Source organism: Atta colombica, unplaced genomic scaffold (assembly GCF_001594045.1).
Source record: "Atta colombica isolate Treedump-2 unplaced genomic scaffold, Acol1.0 scaffold76, whole genome shotgun sequence".
NCBI lineage: Eukaryota > Metazoa > Arthropoda > Insecta > Hymenoptera > Formicidae > Atta > Atta colombica.
Window position 1 is genome coordinate 460,019 of NW_017259568.1, and position 16,206 is coordinate 476,224.

General features: G+C 37.2%; 3 protein-coding genes across 5 annotated transcripts in view; 1 reads left to right on the top strand and 2 right to left on the bottom strand.

The window, feature by feature from the left end:
* LOC108692514 (tRNA-dihydrouridine(16/17) synthase [NAD(P)(+)]-like) overlaps positions 1 to 6,810 on the bottom strand; it is a 7,076-nt gene extending 266 nt beyond the window's left edge. The window contains exons 1-9 of the mRNA XM_018200809.1: positions 6,546 to 6,810; positions 2,056 to 2,322; positions 1,533 to 1,692; positions 1,247 to 1,442; positions 871 to 1,119; positions 630 to 775; positions 473 to 552; positions 222 to 380; positions 6 to 116 (exon numbers count right to left, since the gene is read on the bottom strand). Of these exons, the coding sequence (XP_018056298.1) occupies positions 6 to 116; positions 222 to 380; positions 473 to 552; positions 630 to 775; positions 871 to 1,119; positions 1,247 to 1,442; positions 1,533 to 1,692; positions 2,056 to 2,319 (1,365 nt within the window). The 5' untranslated portion in view covers positions 2,320 to 2,322; positions 6,546 to 6,810. The remainder of the gene's footprint in view (positions 1 to 5; positions 117 to 221; positions 381 to 472; positions 553 to 629; positions 776 to 870; positions 1,120 to 1,246; positions 1,443 to 1,532; positions 1,693 to 2,055; positions 2,323 to 6,545) is intronic.
* On the bottom strand, positions 3,188 to 4,480 carry LOC108692515. The gene has a single exon (XM_018200810.1). It carries the CDS (start codon positions 4,478 to 4,480, stop codon positions 3,188 to 3,190), a length of 1,293 nt encoding a protein of 430 aa, XP_018056299.1.
* A 5,354-nt stretch (positions 6,811 to 12,164) lies between the features above and the next one.
* Positions 12,165 to 15,224, top strand: LOC108692518 (ribosomal protein S6 kinase beta-1). 3 transcript variants are annotated; one of them, XR_001931986.1, is made up of 5 exons: positions 12,165 to 12,369; positions 12,459 to 12,634; positions 12,711 to 12,751; positions 12,835 to 14,491; positions 14,790 to 15,224. XR_001931986.1 is itself a non-coding variant. In XM_018200812.1 (4 exons), the coding sequence occupies exons 2-4, from the start codon at positions 12,548 to 12,550 to the stop codon at positions 14,135 to 14,137; spliced, it is 1,431 nt and encodes a 476-aa protein (XP_018056301.1). In that variant the 5' UTR covers positions 12,165 to 12,369; positions 12,459 to 12,547; the 3' UTR covers positions 14,138 to 14,553. The 3 variants fall into 3 exon arrangements, 1 of the variants encoding a protein (XP_018056301.1); XR_001931987.1 differs by having other exon boundaries at positions 12,459 to 12,616; XM_018200812.1 differs by lacking the exon at positions 14,790 to 15,224 and having other exon boundaries at positions 12,835 to 14,553.
* The last annotated feature ends 982 nt before the right edge of the window (positions 15,225 to 16,206 follow it).

Here is a 16,206-nt window from a genome sequence, read left to right on the forward strand (position 1 = left end):
TTCGCCATTTGTCTTCTAGTTTTAGTTAGATTTCTGTGACCAGCACAGTCTAAATTTTCTATATAACATTTGTTCCTGCAGCATTGACGACACAATTTATATTCACATTTAAAACCCTACAATTTGAAGTAACAGTAATTTAGAATTTTTTCTATTCAAAGTATTTCTATTTTTTTTTATATTTTTATCTTTTTTGAAAATATTTAACAATTCCAACTAACCAGAGGATTCGGACAGGCATAACACCGATCTGAATTTCTTTTAGGAATCGAAGTTGTTCTATTCGGTCTACGCGCTATCCTCTTAAGTTTTTTTGAACGTTTTCGTGATATTTCGTTTCCTTCCTCGTCTCTATATTCACGTTTCCGAGGTAAACCATCCTGAAAATTCATAAATATCATTTTGAAAGAACATTTCTTCAATCATAATATAACAGAAAAATATAGCAATTAATCGTATTTGACTCATCTACCTGTATTTTTTGTGTGTACTCTTGTGGTGGCTCTCGTACGTAAGGTTGACACAACCACGGTGGTAATTCTAAATTATAATCTAAAAATATGAAAAGATTTTTTTAATGAACGTGTAACAAATAGGCAAATAATATTTTGTAGATGTCAAGTCATTACCTGTCTTTCCCGTCTGCCATATCAAATGTCCTTCATGATACGGTAGATAACGATCCCTCAAGGCATATGCGACATTTTTAAAAGCTTCCAAAGTGGAGTTGGTGGCCAAGTTTTCTCTTTCTTCTTGATTTTCTGCTAAACAAAGTCTACTCTCTAGTTAAAAGCATGCTGTATGATGAACGTATGTTTGGGAATTGTTTTGCTATTTATAAGTCGACATGATCGAAAAATCAATACATACACATGGTGGAAGAGTTTAAATAAATGACCACGGATGTACGATGCTGGTACTGGATATTGTTCTGCAAGTTCCAGATATTCCAGAGCAGGTTCCCAACAGGCGGGATAATGAGACTCAAATATGTATGGATTATAAAGATTCCCTTCTGCTGACATCACACCTTGCACTTGAATTTCCTCAATGCACCGCTGTACATCTTGCATACATTGTATGTTGCCATTGGCGATCACAGGAATTTTTACGGCATCCCTGATGAAGTATATCAATTATTAAAAAACGAGAAGCATAAAATATAGGGATTTCGATTGTAAATATATCAAAAGCATATATGTGTAATGAATTGAATGCTTCAAATGAAATGGAAAACAGGAATTACCTTACTGCTTTAATGTGCTTCCAAGACGCTAATCCAGTTAATGGACCCTTTTGTTCTCTTGTACGTCCATGGATAGTGAGTAAGCTAGCACCTGCATTCTCTAGCATACAAGCATATTGTACAGTACGATTGATTTCTGAGAACACTCGTAATTTACAGGTGACAGGTATGCATAATCCATTCTTTAATGTCGACACTACATACATAAGAGATTTATTATATTACATTATCGTATTGGAGTCTGAAATCTATTCAAGTGTATAATTATTATAAAATGCATATGTACCGATTTTTTTTAACAAATCCCAATCATCTTGTAAAAAAGCTCCATAATGTCCTCGCTTTGCAATTGCTTGAGGACAACCGATATTGATGTCAATTGCATCACAGTATGGTTCAGCCCAGCGTGCAGCTTCCAATAATATATTTGGATCACTGCCACAAAACTGGAAAATGAATTACTATTGCACAAAATTTAATGTCAAATGTTCTTTTCTCCTTCGTTTTGTGTTGCGCATTTAAAATATTTACTTGTACGAAAATGTTTGTGAAAAATTATTTAAAACATCTATTGAATCTTGGATCAAGCGCATTATTTCAGTCGCACGATTGTTTGGTCACATACTTGAGATTTCGAGGAATTCTAATTAAATTTCAAGGAGTTATACCCTTTACACTTTTAAATTTTGTTCTTTTGTTAAATGTTCCTTTGTATATGTATAATCCCGAAAAACTTCATGTAATTAGTCGAGGACTAATTTTATAGTCTATGAAATCGCAATTGTATCCTATAGTTGTGTCAAGCAGACCTGTACAATCAGTGGACGATCTTCGCTAGTACTAGCGAGAGCTTCTCGCCTATATTTGGGATCCCGACAGAATACGGAGGAGTGCAACATTGGCGTATAACAGAGCTGGGCGCCATGTCGCCTGCTGAGTAATCTCCATGCCAATTCGCTCGCATCCACCATTGGTGCGACTATATAACGCGGTGAACCCAAATCTTCCCAAACGTTAGTCCTCTTCTTCGAGACAGCATCCTCTTTGTCAGGTGACTCCATAGTCTCGGACATTATCTGCGCGCATTATGAAGATCGCATGAGCGATGCTGTTATTTGCGACTACACAAGGCTCGGAGCCAAGTTATACATTTAACTTTTTTTCCCCCTCCCCCAAAGGGAAAGGGAGGAAACTTGTCACTCGTATGTCACAATGCAATAATGTGATCACTTGCTGGTATTACAAATTCAATAAAGTGATATCAATTGCGCCATATGGTACAAACTGACATACGATTTGAAACTACTATAATTGCGTCGTACTACACGTGGTATTATGCCTGGTCGATTGTTAAAATGATCTCAATTTCTATAAAAATTGAACTTTTTATCTTTACACAATATTTAACCATACTTGATATTATAACTGATATTTCTTACAATCATATCCATTTCTTTCTTACGAGACAAAGCATTTGTATTATAATTGTAGTATAATTGGTTGGGCATGGCACATTGTCAATTATACAGGATGCCCTCGGACGTTTTCATCATGTAAAATTATAAAAAGCTTGGACAAATTTTTGATCGATATCAAACAGAAATTTAATCATTTACTTTATTTGCTTGAGCGATATAATACATCGTATATATGAGTCTTGCCCACAAGAAATCGAATTTTATTTCCAAGACACTGTGTTGTCTGTCAGTTTTTGCATCACATTAAAATATATAATTTTATTATTAAAATTTATATTTAATTTTACATATACATATTACATATACAAGTTTAATTAATAATATTAAATGATGTTATTTTAAAAAAAAAGCAGACTCGTATATACGACAAGGATTGTGAGGAGGACGTCTCTTGCCAAATCGCTTTTGATTCGGCTTGATATTTCTAATTTCTAAATAGTACAAGTACAGCTCTCAGACAACATTACTCGTGTAATGGTGGGAAAGCGAATATAGAATTGGATCGCGACGGCGATCTCGGCGTAGCTGGTTTCGAAAGCTCCGACTCCGGTATGGGCGACAGTTGAGCGGTCTGCGTTACGACATGCGAGCCGATCTTGAAGTGCGGCCTCTTCTTGGAAAAACTCCCGCTTCGCCGTGTGCGAAGGTGAGTTTGATTTCGTTTAGATATCATGGAGGGCATCTGGCCTAGGACGGAAATATCAGTGGTATTCGAAGGTACTTTTCTAATTTTGCGAACAGTGCGGGAAAAATCTAAGGTGGGTAGCCTCGCCGGTGGACGTGGGTAATCCGATGGTGTCAATTCCGTCGTCAATGCTTCGACCTGATGATTCCGATCCTGATATTCGGTTAAAGCAAGTGCGACGTCTGGAGGACTGCCTGGCTGCGGGATGATCTTGTTACCGCAATGACGAGCGATCGCCGAGGACGAGGTTGTCGTTAACCGTTGTCTCGAGCCTTTTCTCAGACGAGCCTGCAGAAAGGTCTGTATTCTTCTCATTGTCCCGCAGGATCGTTTTGTGGGCTCGATCCTATTATTATCTCTGTCGGTGCGACGCTTTCGTCCGTTTCCATCATGCCTGCTGCCGCCATCGGGATGGTTCATGATGGAGAAGCAACAAGACACCGGCGAGGGCGTGGAGGATGATTTGGTATCCGGCGAATCACGCACATGGTTCCTCAACGACTCCGTCGTCTGCGAGGAAGAGACTTGAATGGAAGTCTCGGTGGTGCGCGAATCGTACGAGAAACAAAGTCGAAAATTCCGACCACCTCTCGTCTTGGAGGAGACATCCTTAACGTTCGCCATTGCTTCATCACTCCGGATTTCCTCGGGGCATTCCTGCGTCGAGCAAACGTATACGTCCGTAGTCACGCTGGTAGTATTAGTTTTGCAAGGTTTTAAAGGGCCATTCTCGCAGAAGCGAGAATAGAAACCTCGCGCGCCAGTCCGGTTGACGCGATCCTCCTCATCGGCAGCGGCAGTACAAGCATAAGGTATGCCACATACCAGGCCAGAAGTTGTTCTAGACGTTGTTCTAGAATCGGCAGCAGTGCCTCCCTTCTCCCGTTTGTTGCGCACGTATTCGTACGTAGTGAGACCGAGGCAGGCGATATAGCCGTGAAAGAAGCAGAGGTGTATGAGCATCACTGCGGCGATGGCCGAAAGAACACCGATGACGGTGACGAGGATGATCGAGCCGGTGCCGGTTCCGGTCACCGGCAACAACGGTGGCATCGCTGTGCCGTTATTCATGCTCGTCGTGTCCCATGTTTCGTTCCAGTTATTATTGTTTACGAATAAGTGTGCGTTAACGAGCTCGCCGAGGGCGAGCGCGGTAACCGCGAGCGCAGCGACGAGCGTCGATGTCAGGCACACTAGGAATGCCGGATAGTTACGGCCGCCGATGCAATTGTTTAACCATTTGCAGTGATGGTCGAAACGCGATATGCACTTGTTGCAGATGGAACAGTGCTTGGTCCGTCGGCCACGCGTCGTTATGTTGCAAAGGTGGCATCGGCCGTTTTCGATGACATGTCGATGCTTCGTACGGTCAAACTCCGGTACGATCGTGCGAACTGATCGTGCGCGAACCTCAGGATCGGCCGGATCTAGCAGCAATACTGTCAAATGACTCGACAGCTGCAACAGAAACAATGCGGCAAACAATAATGAGAGGATGAAGCGCAGTTCGGGTAGTAACGGCGGTGTCGTCAGCAACACAGTGAAAGTACCGACAAACACGACAGTCAGCAGCACCCAACCGATAATCTGTTGAGGATGCAGTGGCAACTGCAGCCCATGAACGCGTCGGAATCTCCTGTGCTCCGGTGGCACGTGTCCTGGCTGCGTATCCTCCACCCGCCAGGTGGTGCAGCACCGGCCAATCCTATTATTATTTACACACCTCTCGTTTACCATTACCAGTATCGCTTTTTCTCCACTCTCGATCCTCCATTTATTGCTTCTTATTTCATTCACTTCTAGTTGCTTTCGTTCTACGATGTTTAATCCTCCATCCCTCTCTCCTCATTCTTGTTTCTTTTCAATTTTTTTATTTCTTTTTGCCACACGCATTTTCTTCTTCTACCTTATCCTTATATTATACATCTCTGTGTTATATACTTAATTTTTCTATCGAATATTATTTAATTAACACAGCTAATATTCATCATTTAAAGATTTTAAAACACTCTCGTTTTATATATACCAAGTTATATATGCTTCAAATAATCCACTTTCACGTCATGTTTTTACATCATGAATGGTGATTTAAACTTGATTCTTATTTCGCTTTCTCTCTCTTTTTTTCCTTGTCGTTTGTCATTCATTTCCTTACTTTTATAATCATCTTAAAAACATGATAGTGATCTTTTAACACTATCGATTCTCCGAAAAGGCATGTCAATTCTTTCCTTTGTATCTACAGTTTCCGTACACACGCTCTACACACACACACACACACACACACACACACACACACACACACACACACACACACACACACACAAAAACTGTTTGCGATTTAGAAAAGCACGATAAATAACATTAAGTTTCCGCGCGACACAACGTTATTCTTCCTCTAACGATGTAACGTAAATTTCGACGAGGTTTTTCCTCTTCTCGCGTTTCCTTCGCCGTTCCACTGCGTGACACTCCACTCGTAGACGATCTTGAACGGATCCTCGTCATTTTACGAATCGCCTCTCGAAAGAGGAAGTTGCCGTCCGTGAAACTAACTTGGGACTTCGGACAGCAACAACTACTCTAACTGGCCACGGCAAGTGGAACTCGGAGTGCTGTAGCAGCTGCAGTAACTATACATTGGTGACAGTGATGACTATTCGTCGTCCTTGCCGGCGACGCCTAGGCGAATCGATAAATCGCGGTTGCCGCGGAAACCGGTACTTTGTTTTCAGAACATATCAGAACTCGCGCACGCATGCGACGAAACAATGTGAGCACGCGCACAATCGCGCTCGCGCGAAATTTCTACGAGATACCTGATTAGCGAAAATTGGAGATATGTATAATTTAATGGACAAATGAAAACGTTTACGTCTAATTTTCTGCGTAATAATTTTTATTTCTATTAGACGTTCGTTAAAACGCTTAGCTGTTCTCCTCGATTCAATTAACTTAATTCAACTTAATCTAAGCTAACCTAGCCTAACCTAGCTAAAAATATTGGCGTAATTATTATCAGAAAGTATTTAAAAAGATTTTGTACGAAATTCCAATAAAATGCCTGTGATCCTAGATACGTGATTAAGTATCGATTAAATTTAATGCGAGTAAAACGAAATCTCACTAACCTCACCTCACTTTGTGTTTAATTCAATCCTTTCAAACAGCAGATGGAATGAATGCACCCACGTAAATTCACCAACATCCCTCGAATCGATTAGTTAACTTTGCATTATACATCGATCACGATTTTCTCTCGATATTTTCTCGATATTCTCAATCTTTATCCGATTTATCATCTTCCACTTATCATTCAAAAGGAAAATTCAAAAGGACATCTGAAAATAGTCATTGTCCGCTAACAGTAGGCAGCATGGTAAAAGAAGAGAGATAAGAGAACTTGAGCGATGCGCAGTCGATTATTTAGTTATATAGCCACGAAGTAAAAAGAAGAAGATCGAACTCGAGAATGAAACATTGGCTGCGTTCAGCGGAACACAACAGTTTTGCAACCGTTTTATAATTCTCTGCTGAGATAGGATTATTCCTCTTGATCTATAAGCATAATCCCAATCAGCGCGAAGAAAATTTCCAACAGTTGCAAAATAAACGTTCTGCTGAACGCAGCCATTGGGCGCGTTCAAATTGACAAAGTGGCTAAGCCTACTTGCCGAGCAAATGAAAACAACTTATAAGGTGCGTTCGGCAATCCGTAAATCTGAGATGCCGAGCTAACAGATGGCGAGTTTGATCACGTGATCTTCGAGCAATCCGAGTGCCAAGAATTAATTCCGAACGCTACAGAACTATAAACGGTCCTTTAAGGTTAGATTATAAAATGAAATTGTTTATTTTTATGAATAAATAAAAAATATCCTATTAATTAAAAACTTCTTTCGCTTTATTAGAAACTGTTAACAGTCTTATATATTAAAAATAAATCGTTACACATGAATGTAGCAGACTCATATGCAAGATGTGTTTTTTTAAAAGAAAATACTACACATTGCAAAATAAATTTCTGCAATTTATAAGTTATATCACTTAATTTATATTCTTTAATATATTAATATAATTTGATTTTATTTCATTCTATATGTGCAACATAAATTTTGTCTAAAAATTAACTAACAAATTCTTTGTTTTCAAATACGTAACTTCAAATTCGTAAAGAAGAAAAGAATTAAAAACTTACTTTCCTCGTTAATTATTGTACATAATGTACAATCCATCAATTTCTATTGATAGCATTTGTTTGATAGCGTTGTAGACTCAGACATTATATAACAGTTCAAATATACTATTTGTAAAATAAAAATATTAAAAGAGATGAATGTACGTTATATGTTATCAGTTGGATACATTATTCTGTAAATATACAGGTTATGAATTTAATTTAGGCGCGAAAATCTGCATTAGCTCTTCGAGCTCGCTCCGGAGTGGGTCGAGCAGTTCGATTGACTCTAGAAATGTTAATATCGAAGTACGCAGATGAGATGACATGTAGCAGAAAGATGCGAGTTGCCGAACGATTTTTGAGGTAAAAAAAGCAAACGGACGCTTCCGATTTGCAATGCCGAACGCACCTATAGATCCAATCAATCACATTAAATCGCGAGCAGGCTAGCAGCACATAGTAAAAGCATTGTTCATTTTGTCTCTCGAGAGCTACTCGAGCAAACTAGCAGGAAAAACAAGCATCGTATGCCGCAGGCATTAGTATTGTTCATTTTGTCTCTCGGGATCTACTCAGGATCGCTCCGAGCGTACTTGAAATGTAGGATTCACACTATATGTACGACGTAGTCATACGAAGTCCGACATTCATCGTAATAATGAGGCCTATCTACAATCAGTCGGGAGACGTTGTTGTATGTTGTGCCGTAAGAAATTAACCAATCATGGTCGATTGTTTCTTTCGATGAGACAGCCGACGAGCCGACAATCGAATACGCATGCGTTCGACAAACCGACGCTGACATACGATATATTGAACTGGGTCTCGTATATAATCAAATGGGCTGACGCTTGTCGGATGTCGTAAAAGATGAGACCCAACCAATCTAAACGACATCCAGTAGCCGACATCGACAACCGACACGAAAAATTAACATTATACGCACTACATATTACAACCTCTTCCAGACCAGGGGATCAATTCTGTATCTTGAAACGAGGTGAAAATTACAAAAGTGAGCGAATTTACTAGAATACTAATAATTTCATTTCAATTTACTAAATTAATAACATTTAGTAAATTTGCTCACTTTTGTAATTTTCATCTCGTTTCAAGATACATTCACCTTGTTTGAAGATACCGAATCGACCTTCAGGCCTGAATGTCAAATGATATAACGCATGATGGAAATATACAAGGTGAACCATTGCGCATAATGGCGGCATTGAGGGTGTGGCATAAAATTCTTTTTTCGATCAATTAGTTGTTACCCAAGCAGAAACGCTTATGATTTTATTTTTTACGTTAGAAACAATTTAATTTCAATGTAATTTTTGAAATTAATGGAAATAATAGTTATTATCATGCGTAATCTTAAAATTATCGTCTCTGCGACAAGCCTCCAATCATTTCAATCGCAACTCTTGATCTTTAGGAAATGAAAAGTACTTTACATTCTTATTAAACACATAATTTGTGCGACTTTTACAATTTTTTACGAAACAATTGGCATATTGATACTTTATTGACACTTGTAAGTTACGACGATACGACACATACGATAGCAACACGCGACAATACTCAGTGTCGGCCATACTGAATTTTGCATCTTGGGTAAAAGCTGATTGGTTCATTGCTTCTCACTACTTTTGAATGACTGCGCATCCAGAATAGTTCACCTTATATTTCCATCATATGACGGATGTCGTACGTAATGCGAATTCTATATTTCAAGTACAGTGGATTCATTCAGAGCGATCCTGAGCAAATCTCGAGAGACAAAATGAACAATACTAATGCCTGCGGCATACGATGCTTGTTTTTCCTGCTGGCTTACTAGCTGGATTAGAATTTCGCCACCGTAATAGCTGCCATATTGGCACTGCTGGAATAGCTAGCAATCCAGCTAGTAATCCAGCAGGAAAACAAGCATCTTGTGTCGTCGGCTTAAAGGTAAAGTCCTACGAAAAACTAACAAATATTTGCTGCGTATCGCGTAACCGCGTATCCAATTAATGGTAATTATTTAGAATACCCTCCTCTCCTACCTCAAGTCTTAATAAAAATGCATTTATTCGACTGTTTTGAATGTTTTTATTCAAAACGAAAGAACCCGGCAAAAAAAAAACACGGCGGTCAGCCTCACGAATCGAGTTATTAAGTGTTAAAATTGGAGACTTTAGAAGTTAAGATATCTGTCATCCCGGCTTAATAGCGCTATGTATCTGCATTAAGACACAAATTCACTGTTTAGAATGAATTTATATTTAGAAATATAAATTCATTGTTTTAAAAACATGAATTTTCTGCTTCAAAACACAAATTCACTGCTTTAAAAATACAAATGCATTGCTTTATAAACACAAATTCATTGCTTTACAAACAAAAGTTCACTGCTTTATAAACAAAAATTCACTTTAAGCATACAAATTCTTTACATTAGCAGTGAATTTGTGTTTATGAAGTAGAGAATTTATATTTTTAAGTTTGCAGGGAATGTTGAAGTGGATGGATGCGGATTATATATCCAATTCAAAATAAAGGATGTTGCTTTGCAATGATGGCTTATATCTTACCAAAGAGCTTATATCTTGCCAAAGATACATAGGTATTCATAGTCGGTTCTTATTTTAAGACTGTCTTAAGGAATGTCTTAAGTCACTAATGCGGTCCTCTGATTTGTTTGTGACTTTTTAAAACTGTAAATTACTTAAGACGATGATAAATCTTGAATATAAGATATGACTATGGCCGATATTCATAATCGAATTTTATTTCAAGACCGTCTTAAGTAATGTCTTAAGATGTTAATGCCTTCTGATTGGTTCGTGACTTTTTAAGACCGTACTTAAGATGGTCTTGAATATAAGATCTGACTATGAATACTAGCCTATGAATACCGACCATAAACAGAATTGCTCTTTTCGTTTGATAGTTTCCTCATTGAATAGACTTTTTTATCAGTTAGCGGTTTTTCTACAAAGCATAATTCTAAAAAATATTCCTAAAGCAGTCATACCCAGCAAACGAGAATGAATTAAAATGGAGTGAAATTTTTTTCTATCCGAATGCGTATTTAAATAGCAAATACTTTTTTTTATTTAATTAGATTCAATTGGATTCAATTAGATTCAATTGAATGTAATTGGATTGAAAAATTGCATTTCCTATTCAAAATATTGTATTGAACAGTATTCACAATGCACAGAAAAAATAATATTATTTTTAGATTGAAAGGCATAGAGATATGCTCCATGCAATTCCTATAAATGAATAAAAATGTATTCAGGATTGAAAAGCATCCATTTTAATAAAATCGTGAATCAATATTCCTGAAAATCTGAATCCATTTCAATTCATTTCAATCCATTCTCGTTTGCTGGATATAGAGAATAGTTTTGAGAAGCTTAATGGCTTTCATTTGTATAATGAACATACCTCGATTTCATTGGATGTGATTAGTTTTTTTTTACTAATACCGATTAACTATGCAAACAATTAATGATTATTAGCGGTATATTTCTAGGAATTGTTGTTTACTGAAAGACGAATTTATTAAAGCTGTTAAATTTGTTCTAAACTTCATGTTTTTCATCTTTAATAATGTTATATATAAGCAAAACTATAACACTTCCATGGGCTTTCTGTTGCCTTCCGTCGTTTGATCTGGTCATGCGAAATTTAAAAGGTAAAGCCTTGTTTTTAATTCGATCAGCGCTACTCTTTTATTATATAGCTATATAGGTGATATAATATGGCGGTTAATTATCGTCTCTTAAAGGTTTTACCTCCTGCACTCCTTGAGTGTCTTCTGATACTTAACAATCAATGATGTTTCGAGCTCTCCTATTGATTGAGCGTGTAACATCAACCAATAACGAAGCATTTTCTAACTCAAGTTAGTGCAAACTCTGTCGGACCGAAAACGCTATATGAATTAACTACAGTCGAACATTCCCTTGTCGTTCGACAGTAACAAGGGAACTCAACTGTACTCAACTGTAATTGGTTGGTTTTCTTACATTCTGATTCGGTTTTAAACCCTCAGTGGTAACTAGGCCGACGATACCAAGCAAAATCCTATTTTCTGATTGGTTGCAGTGCGTCGTACGACGCACATCTGGATCCAATGTGAATTCAGCAATTGCTCGTGGTTGTCGGTGCGAGCGTCTTGGGTTGCGTTTTAAAATTCAATTCTGTCAATTCGAGTCATTTTATCCTTGTTAGTTATCAAATGTTGAATAAAGATAAAAGATAGAGTCAAGTTTTGGAACATACTCACGTAAAAAGTGAAAATTTTTTATAAACATTTTTATGTACATAAAAAATTTTCACTTCATTGTACACATACATTCAAAGAATTTTCACTTTTCACATCCGCTCTAGGGAAAAAGTTACATGATCGCTACTCTGTTCCATCTCTGGCGTGCTATAATATATCCTTTATGTCCGTTTACAACACAACCGCTTAGTCTCTAAATTTGGATGTGATTTAGCCGTATCATCCTCCTATCATTTTCTTTGGAGGCGAGAGCCAATAAATAAAGAAGAAGAAGAGTCTGCTGCGACCATTCTTATACTATGATATTAACCTTGCATATTGGTAATGATAGATAATATAGATAACTCTGTGGTTCATGCGTGTATTTGCGATTACATATGTAGACTCATGTATCGCCGTTAAAATCTGGCGGCGAACCTTTTTCAGCTTTGCGCGATCATTTTAAAAATCATTTTGAGTAAAAACGATCGATTTATCATTACGTCAGATTAGTTTGAGGTAAGTCCTTTCGAAATACGCTTGGCGGTTCTCACGTTTCTATAGTACATTCCAGTACATGTTCTTATGTCACTCGACTTTTCGTCCAGCTTCGATGCAGAGTTTCACATTGAAAAACTGAATGTGCTCTTCTTAACTAATTTGGAATCTCCCTGAATGTGAATTTGACCTATCTAGGATGGCGGGAGTATTCGATATTGAGTTGCATGATGGGGATGCTGCAAATCAGGACGAGTCAGATGACGATGTGATTGATAATAGAGAAGTAGTGTGCATGTGTCTGTGATAAGATATAAGTTATACTCAACTGCAACATTTTAATTTGATTTCTTCATTTTTAGGAGGAATATAATCATGCCGCAACCGTAAGCGCTATATTAGAGTAAGCATTTCATTCTTTAATAGAGTCTCCTTTATGTTATTGATTGTTATTAAAGAACAGAAGTATTTTGGCTTAATTTTTAGATCTGACAACTTGGAGAGAGTTCAATTGTCTGAGCAAAATGTCAATCCTGGTCAAGAGAAGGCTGGTCCACAAGATTTTGAATTGTGTAAGATTTTAGGAGAGGGTGGCTATGGAAAGGTCTTCCAGGTAAGAAAAGTCACTGGAAAGGATAAAGGCAGTATCTTTGCTATGAAAGTACTACGCAAGGCATCTATTATACGAAATCAGAAAGATACTGCACATACCAAGGCTGAGAGGAATATCTTGGAGGCTGTAAAACATCCATTTATCGTAAATCTCATGTATGCCTTCCAAACTGGTGGTAAATTATATCTTATCTTGGAGTATCTATGTGGTGGAGAGCTTTTTACGTATCTTGATCGTGAAGGTATCTTCTTAGAGGATACAGCTTGCTTTTATCTATCTGAAATTATCCTGGCCCTGCAACATCTTCACAATCAGGGAATAATATATAGGGACTTGAAGCCAGAGAACATTTTGCTGGATGCCGAGGGCCATGTTAAGTTAACAGATTTTGGCCTTTGCAAAGAACACATACAAGAAGGCACAGTGACACATACATTCTGTGGAACAATAGAATACATGGCTCCAGAGATTCTAACTAGAAGCGGTCATGGTAAAGCTGTAGATTGGTGGAGTTTAGGCGCTTTGATGTTCGACATGCTTACAGGAATGCCACCGTTCACCGGAGACGATCGAAGAAAAACTATCGAAAAAATCTTACGTGGAAAGCTGAGTCTTCCACAATATCTGACGCCAGATGCCCGAGATCTCATTCGAAAACTCTTAAAGAGACAAGTTGTTCAAAGATTGGGTTCAGGTCCAGAGGATGCTGAACAAATTAAAAACCACAATTTTTTCAAGCACATAAATTGGCAGGATGTGATTGCTCGGAAGTTGGATCCACCATTCAAGCCGTCCCTAAAGAGTGCTGACGATACGTCTCAATTTGACGAGCAATTTACGGCGACTGTGCCGGTCGATTCACCGGTTGAGAGTACTCTCAGTGAATCTGCAAACATGATATTTCAGGGTTTCACGTACGTAGCGCCGAGTGTCCTGGAGGAAATGTATGCACAGCCAAAAGTTGTCAATGCTAGAAGCCCGCGTAGAGGACTATTAAACAATACGGGTTTTGGTGCGGCAGCGAGTCTACATGGTTTCTCCTCGCCTAGAACGATGGATGTTCATTTGCGTCCATCGTTAGACCTCCAACAACAACACAGGCAACATATGATGGGACCTAATACCATAGAAGATACCGAAATGGTTGATCTCGGCCAATTATCGAACCGTTTATAGTGCTGCGACCCATTGCACGCAAACTATTAGTTTTTTAATGCAAATTAGGGGACGAAAGGAATATAGCTCATAAATCTGTTTGTATCGTTTATTCTCACATTCATGTGTGACGACAAACAGAGTTATATTTAGCAAATTTAATATATTATGTATAGCAAAAAGTTATAAGCACAGTGAGTTTGTGTGATCAGTCTTATCTGATATATCGCGATATTGCCTGCGCCTGTGTGTGCAACTTTTCTTAAGCGATTCTTCAGCGATTTCAAAAGACGGCCAAACGTTTCTTCGCAATGCAAGGGAGCGAATAGTGTATGTCTTTTTGCTATGTAAATACGTGCGGATAATTGACAGCAGGTACATTCTTTACAAAATATTTATGAGCAGAATGCAGTTCAAATCTAAAGATTATATCACAATAATAATATACAGATATCGCAATCATATTGTTGATTGTAACGTAATTGACTAGTATTAAACTATTTCGAACAATACACATTGATTCATTCAACTCTAAATTAACAGAAATAATGCTACAGAAGAAAATATTTTTCTTTTTCTCTTTTTCTTTTTAAAATCATTGTGCGATTAAATCTTTTGTTTTTTTTTTTTTAGATCGTAGTTCAATCTTTCCTATAATATTTTTTTTTTCTAGTGCTTTAGAAGATTGCAACACCAGTTTATTTCAAATAAAACACTGTGTACTTCAAGTGAATATGTGTGAATTGGAATAATTTTCTAAACTGTCGGAGAATTTCATTTTCCATGCAATGGATATACAAATGTTGTATACATATGTATGTAAGAGACACACATTCTATTTTAATGCCGATTCTTTAAGAATAATTCTACATTCCGGATGTTATTCTGGATATTACGATGATTCGCACTTGTAGAATGTTCCATTTTAAAGGATCCACTCAAATATCTCAGAAACACTGCATTAAATTGAAAAATATTTCAGATAAAAGTTTTGTAAGTTTTCAAAAAGGACATAAGATGATATCATTGGTTTGACCTTGGGTGGCGTTGTCAAAGTCACGGTAGGTGTCATTTTTTGAATTTTTTAAATTCAATTATTCGCCACCCATTTTTTTATTAGATATTCTTGTAATTTATCTCGAGAGCTTTCCAAAACACTTAATTAAGTTCATTTTCATTAAGTACTTTTCCAGTTATAAGGCTTACAAATTACAGCACTGCCGGCATTAGCATTACCCAAGGTGTTCGACCGACAGCTAAAATCTCTTGAATGTTTAGGATCTGAATAACATTGATCTGAATAACATTGTCAAGAACAAGGTCATTGGAGATTATTCCTTTTATTCATTTTTGCAATAAAATTCATTTCTATGTAAAAATGAAAATAAGAGAAAACAATCTCTCTCCAATGACCTTTATCTTGACCAATGTTATCCAGGTCATGATCGTGAACAACATTCAAGAGGTTTTAACCGTCAGTCGGACACTTTGGGTAATGCTAATGTCGACGTTATTGTAACTTTCAAGTCTTATAACTCGCAAAGTACTTAATGAAAAAATATTTTATTATAGAGTTCTGAAAAACTCTCGAGATAAGTTACAAGAATATCCAATAAAAAATGGGAGGTTCCGTTAAAAAAATTCAAAATAACCTTATCCTGATCTTGACAATGCCACCCAAGGTCAAATCAATGATATTATCTTATGTCCTCCTCAAAATCACAAAACTTTTGTCTGAAACATTTTTCAATTTAATATAGTGTTTCTGAGATATTATATTTGAGTGAAAACTCAAACCTTTAAAATGGGACACTCTGTGTATAAGATGGAACATCGGGAATTAAATGTAAGTAAAAATGAGTAGATCCATGATTATCTTGTTCTGTCAATAGTATTAGACATAATTGATTATATTGGCTACATAGTTTATTTAACTAATTTATATGTGCAAAAAGTCTATCCGATAGAATTGGAAAGGAAAACGAAATTTCTCCATTCTGTCATATATGTATGTTCATTCTGTATATATGTATGTACACACACGCATGCGCACACAACACACATACATATGTATATATATATATATATAT

What these genes read in the sequence shown, in the direction of transcription:
- LOC108692518 (XM_018200812.1), top strand. Translation starts at nt 12,548, where the DNA reads ATGGCGGGAGTATTCGATATTGAGTTGCATGATGGGGATGCTGCAAAT. An exon ending in ATGTGATTGATAATAGAGAA is followed by an intron (nt 12,635 to 12,710) that starts GTAGTGTGCATG and finishes CTTCATTTTTAG; the next exon opens with GAGGAATATAATCATGCCGC. An exon ending in ACCGTAAGCGCTATATTAGA is followed by an intron (nt 12,752 to 12,834) that starts GTAAGCATTTCA and finishes CTTAATTTTTAG; the next exon opens with ATCTGACAACTTGGAGAGAG.
- LOC108692515 (XM_018200810.1), bottom strand. Translation starts at nt 4,480, where the DNA reads ATGAATAACGGCACAGCGATGCCACCGTTGTTGCCGGTGACCGGAACC.